The sequence below is a fragment of the Drosophila serrata genome, unplaced genomic scaffold (assembly GCF_035046125.1).
Source record: "Drosophila serrata isolate PLE 108 unplaced genomic scaffold, ASM3504612v1 contig_295, whole genome shotgun sequence".
Lineage (NCBI taxonomy): Eukaryota > Metazoa > Arthropoda > Insecta > Diptera > Drosophilidae > Drosophila > Drosophila serrata.
The window spans coordinates 1,187,146-1,193,475 of NW_028257193.1; the positions used below are offsets into that span (position 1 = coordinate 1,187,146).

A 6,330-nucleotide genomic window follows, 5' to 3' on the forward strand; every position below is an offset into this window, starting at 1 on the left:
TTCCGGCTGCCGCTGCGAAAAGAAGAAGCTGGCACGTATAGAGACATTGGCAAACGAATGTTTATAGCACTAATTTTATTTGTTAAACTAACAAACGGAATAGCAACAGCAAGGACGACGATGAAAACGGCAAGCAGCAGCGGCAGCGGCAGAGCAAATAAATGTGTCTAAGAAACGATTGAGCGCACAGAGACAGTCATATAAACAGAGGGACATAAAACTCATACGACATGTGGGCCGGGAGGCACTTGGCAGATGCGTGAGCGTGAGAACATGGCACTTCATTCACGCCCAGGAAGTGCTCCTACTTCTCCTTCGGCTTCTCCTCCTTGGCCTTCTCATGGAACTCCATGTGGACTCCGGACAGCAGTTCAACCGAAAGCCAAAGACAAAGAGAAGCTGAAACAAAATGTCGGGGCTACAGTTGCGCCTGCTGAACAATTTATACGACTATTTGAAGCCGGCGAGGACTGAGGACTGAGGACTGAGTAAACACTGCTTAAGTGTGCGTAAATCTATGAGGACGCACAGCAGAACCTATCGAAGGATTTCGGCTGTCTCCTCCATTGTCACCCGGCCATTGCTCGGTCGTCCTCCTAAGTGTTAACACATCGTTGCCGTCGCTCCGGCATCCCGATGGCGTCCCATCCTCCACTTGTTTTTATGTTGTAAAGCATTTTCATTTGTTTTTTGTCGCCCTTCGGTCCTTTTGGCTCTGCAGGCCGCTTTTAAGCTCGCTCCACTCCCGCCGATTGAGATATTCCCTTCTGTTTGGCCTGAAATTGATAGTTTTAGCCAGATTATGATCTGTTTATTGTGCAGAGTGCTGTGAACCAGGGGGGGAGTGGGCGGCAATTAAGTCGCCTTTACGACGAATGTGAAATGTGTTCCAGGCGATAACCGAAGAAGCGGCGCCCGGTCGGCGTTGTCCTTCATTTTCCGACCTTAACTTAATTTACTCGGAGGCAGGCGACCGACCCACACAGGGATGGGGGCGGTGGCCCTTTCGGAGCGGCGTGAACAACGAGAATTGAACTTATTTCCGGCGGAAGTATCAGTATTTGGCAATTTCCGGCCTGCTCTTGTCTTAGTATTCTTTTTCCCTCCTCGCTGCGAAACTTTGCGAGTCAATAAATGCTAATACATATTAAGCGATTTCCCATCCAGACAATGGGTGGTCCAACTTGGCCACGTCCAAGGCGAATCAATTTCCCGAGTCCGAGCCTAATTAATGCCGCACTGGGATAAGACCAAACTACATAGTTGCGACCAACTACTCGATGCCCGAATCTGTCGAACGTCTCAATTGCCATAGCGCCTCCACTTCCATTAGCCGCTGCTTTCATTAGGGCCACGGCCGTAATCATCATCAATAATCTCGCTTTGAAAACACATCACAAATTAATTTTGACAGCTCTTGGCATCAATTAATATCAATTATTCAAATAGTTTGCTGCCAGCGCCTAGATGGGACCCAAGTCTCCTCGGATCCCGTTCAAAGGAGTGGCGGACAACGGCGATGAGATGCTTCATTAGGCCCCATCTGTAAAGTCACCAGCAGGACAGGAGCTTAGCGGTCTGCTTTGTTCGGATGCCTCGTGGTCGTCCATTGATGGTATCCAATGAGCCCTGAGTGCAACGCATAATGGCAGCCCTGCCATAATCTAATGAACCAAATCTGAGGCACTGCCAGGGAAACATGCGTAAATTACCCAACTGCCCATTAGCGTTAATTAGTTCATGGGTTTATAGAAATAGTGCGAAATAGTGAGCATTCTAATTCGCTTAATAAAACTTACAGGGTATACAACAGATCGCATAAAGTATAATATATCAATTCTAATAAAACACTTATCAATTTCCAGCTGAGAGAATGAAATCCCCACGGGATCTGCTCACCTAGCTCATCTGCTCTCGCCCAAACAATCTCTTATCAATTAAAGCCACTTAAAGCGCAATTCACAAATAATCGACATTATCATCGAACAAGCGCTTCGGATTTTCGAGCCCGTTTCCTGCCCGACTTTATATTCTATTATAGTAAACTGTCAGTTTTCGGTTCGCCCTCGGCTTCTCCCCTGGCAGCCCGAAATTATGCGTACGCATGTATGAAATACGAAATCGACTAATATTTATTTATACAATTTTGCGGTTCACAGAAAGCAGATAATTCAATTCCTGTGTCGAATTTGCCAAAATGTGCGTCTGCCGCTGCCACCGCCGCTTGTTCAGCCCACCGCACACACCTCAAATGCAGTTGAATTTTGTGATAAACCAATTTAAAGCCGACCGAAAATGAAATAAAAACGGTCTCGTATTATAAACTAATATGTGAGAGAGTGTCTGGGCTTATCACGGGTGCTCTCCCATCGGGGTCACAGGTTATCGAGGCACTGCCTCGGATCTCTGCTCTTGGAAGATGGCCACGCTCTGTATTTAAACTACAGTCAAGGCGTAAACACATTGGCGATGAAACAGCTCCTCCTCTTGGTGGCACTCCTAGTCACCGTCGTTCAGGGTGGACTTCTCGGTAAACTATTCCATCGAGAATCCACAACCTCGTCCACAACTACAACAACCACGGAGGAGCCACGCCGTCCCTTCTTCATCAACAACAATGTGCCCACTATCGCGGATGGTTGCCAGGCTCACTTCACCTGCAGCAAGAAGCTCACCCAGGTGCCGGCTCCACGTCCCTGCCTCAAGTACTGCCTGAAGCTGGTCGAGTGTCCTGGCAACCAGAAGACCCGTGGCCAGCCAAATCAGTGCGTAGAGCTGGATGAGCAGCAAGTGCGGGAGGCCTACGAGGCATCCCGGGTGACGCCAGTAGCCGGTCAACCCGTCACCGAGAAAATCATGGAGGTGGCCATGATCGACTTCCCCTGCCAGCCGGGCTATCTGCCCGACCATCGAGGACGTTGCCGTGAAATCTGGTAGGGGTTGCCAGCAGTTCTACCCAAAGGCCGAGCTTCGTGATACGTGTTTACTGCATAATTATATACTCGTGGAATTTCCCTTTATAAACATGCATACTCTAAATAATCTCAATAAAACCCGACGAGCAAACGTTGCGCAACGATCATCCCCAAGTTCGACACAGTAAAATATTTCAAGAACTAATTTCTATAAGGGAAGGAAGGTATTCTGAAGAATTCGAATGTTGTGGATTGTAATGCAAACTGATAAGAACGAATGAATTCCTTAACAATATACGACTTTTCATCATCAAAATCATTTTGAAAACACTATATTTTTTTACCGTGCAGTCCCCGAAGAGTGGTCGCTGGTCAGGAATAATATTTTCGCTATCCCGACACGCCAAGTGTCAAACACACCTCCAGCGGCAGGACAACTGAGGCAGAGAGACTCCGCGGAATTGAGGACTGAATGAACAATTCTGAAACTGGTGAAATGGGAGCTGGGGTTACTTTTTGGTGGGCGTGGAGTTTGGGCGGAGTCGTGGCAGCCAACAATTTTGTCTAATTACAGCGCGAGCAACAAGACGCCAGCGACAAGCCATAAAAAATATGCCATTTACACGAAAATAACTGTGATGTGCTGTGACCTGTGGCCCGAAATCCGGCACTGGCATTGATAGCCACCCTGCTCCGCCTCCTTCTCCTCCAGGAGGTGGAGAGCTTAGCCACAGATACAGCTAACAAATGGCTTAATTCAGCCAGCAGCTTGCCGCGGAATGCCGAGCGATAAAAAGTACATGTATTAAAATTAACAAAACAACAAGACGCAGACAAGAGTCGCTTGTGGGGAAGGTGGAAATTTTCGGGGATTTTCCGTGGGCTGAGGGCGGGTCCCATCACGTGATTGACGCACATTTCGAGCCAGCAAATACAACTGCTAATTCGACGCACCCAACAACTACAACTGAGTGAGGAGGACTGGAAGTGGAAATTTTATGTGTCTTCGTCATGTTAATTGTTTTCCTTTGTTCGGCATTGTTGCCTGTTTTTTGCCGGCTGACTGCCTGGATGGCTGACTGGCTTTGTTGTAAGCCATAATTTGCGCGCTTATAACTCAAAACTTTCGCCGTCAAGGCAAACGCAACTAACTTTATTAACTGAAGGAGCGGGCGCCAGGTTTGACTTCATTTGGGTTCATTCTTTTTGTTTTCTTGATTTCCGTTTCCGACGACGCGACGTCAAGGGAAAGCCACTGCGTTGGCTGGCGAGGAGAGGACGCAACTTTCTTTAGCTTGTTTTTATGGTAATCGGCGCATAACAAAAACCACAATACGCTCTCGAGTCCTCGAGCTCCAAGTCCGGGGAGAGTCACCCACCTGTGTGTGTGTGTCTTTGAGCAGTGGGGCAACGGGTGGTGGCATGGCATTTGGAAATTAAACTGCGCATAGTCCTTAAAATTTTATAACTTAATTTCTGTTGGTTTGGCATTTTTGTGAACTTTTTGATTTGATTTTCGTTTCATTTCCCACTCGCACAACTCCTTTCTCGCCGTATCGGTTTGGCTGACTGTGGGTGGTGTATTTTCTCTGTATTTTCCAGGCAGCAAGGTGGGTGGCTGGGTGGCAGGGTGGCCAGGTGGTGACGTGCCTGGCGTTCTTTTTCTGCCGGAATTCGGCATGCGAATTAGAATAATAAACTGCTGGAATTTATTTGGCACAGGAAAATGCTTTGGCTGCGCTGATAAGGTTGATCTATGGCCGCTGGCATTTCAATGGCCCCGATAAGAGCAATGAGTTTTGAAGGATTATGCCGATGGGAGCATAATTGATGCGCCAGGCCGCATGCTATGCGAACATAACTCAATCGTCGGTAATTTTCGGAATGGAAATCCGGGTACACACTTCATTATAATTCTTTTGCGGCTTCCAGGTCAAGTTAAAATCCGTTCCCATTTTCCTTGTTCCCTTCTCTGGCAGCGCAGATGCATTTTACATTATGCTAATTGCACGGACATCAACTGGGAAAACAATGCAACTAATAACAGAGAGACTGAAAATGCGAATGAAAGGGCAAAGGTACAAATATAAAAAAAGAGACAAAAAAAGGAATAGGGAGCGGGGAAAGGGCAAATAGAAAATAAACCAAAGAATTTTCATTAAAATTTTCATTTAGTTGCGCAATTATTTTTGCGCAGCCATTTTAATAACACTAATTTACCTTCAATTTTCAACTCTTTTTCCGTGTGGCACAAAGGCCACAGAGACGAGATCAGAGATTGGGAAACAGAGAAATGCAGAGTATAAATATGCGCAGCTGCCACATAATAAAAATGATAAGTTTTTCACTCAGCTCTCAGTCCGTTTTTGCCGTCTATTAATTTCATTCCTTTCAGCATTCATTCAACCGGGTCAGAAATGAAGCTTAGCTATTACACAGGGCGAAAATCTTTAGTAGTTTTGAATTAAATAAAGATTATGAATATTATTTTCTGAACTGACAGGTTGAATAACATGGTTTTTAATTTAGATTTCATATCAATTCCAATATACTACTTTTTCAAGAGTAAAAAGAAATAAGCTTAAAGTGATCAAAATCTTTTTATATTATTTAAGCCTTAAAGACAGTTTAAGACACAGAATTCCCTGCAGTGTTCTCTTTCTTTTTACCAATTTGTACCATTTAAGGTTACTTATTTGTTAATAGGAACACTCTCTGACCAAAAAGTAATATATCAAGTTTTTGACTGCAGCGACATCGACTGTCATGCGAGGAACAACCAAGGCAACGAGGACATCAAAGGCGGCCAGAACATTAAGTTCATTCTAAGCCTTTTGCATTGCAAATGCTGCAGTTGCTCGGCGTCATCGTTCTGGGTGTAGTGGCAGGATGGAAAACTCCTTGGTTGGCCCCACAATCACTTTTCAATTAAATGGCATTCTTCTCTCAGCCATTATTTTGTGTTTTTGCCTTTGGTCCTGTTTTTTTCCAGCTCCGAGCGAAGCTCTCCTCCCCGTCCTGCCACAAAAGCAGCAGGCGTAAAAATGCGGCAAAGAGATAGAAAGAGAGGGAGTTTGGAATTGGTAAAAGGACGACTCTACGGTGTTCTTTGAAAATAACACAATAATTTCGGGTTCATTTATATACTTGACCAACTCATCGAATGGAGAATGAAAGCCTTTTTGAGTGGCCCTAACTCGCAGTAACAGCTTGTTCAATTGTCAATCATTAATTCGGATTGATTTGACATGACGCAAGGACCCGACTCCGCCATTTAAAGCCCCCAAAATTAATTATAAAATCAATTAGGAAAGGCTCCAGCCCAGGATTAACACAGATCCCGTCATAATTAGGTGCCGAAAAAGCTTTTCTTCCAAAGTGTCAGAGAAAAACAATAAAATCCCTCGCTCGAGAT

The 6,330-nt window shown here is 45.3% G+C and overlaps 1 protein-coding gene across 1 annotated transcript; it reads left to right on the forward strand.

Moving 5' to 3' along the window:
• The first annotated feature begins 1,951 nt into the window (after positions 1-1,951).
• On the forward strand, positions 1,952-3,105 carry Gbp3 (Growth-blocking peptide 3). Its single transcript, XM_020961904.2, has one exon. It carries the CDS (start codon positions 2,470-2,472, stop codon positions 2,935-2,937), a length of 468 nt encoding a protein of 155 aa, XP_020817563.1. The 5' UTR covers positions 1,952-2,469; the 3' UTR covers positions 2,938-3,105.
• Positions 3,106-6,330: the final 3,225 nt, after the last annotated feature.

What these genes read in the sequence shown, in the direction of transcription:
- Gbp3 (XM_020961904.2), top strand. Translation starts at nt 2,470, where the DNA reads ATGAAACAGCTCCTCCTCTTGGTGGCACTCCTAGTCACCGTCGTTCAG.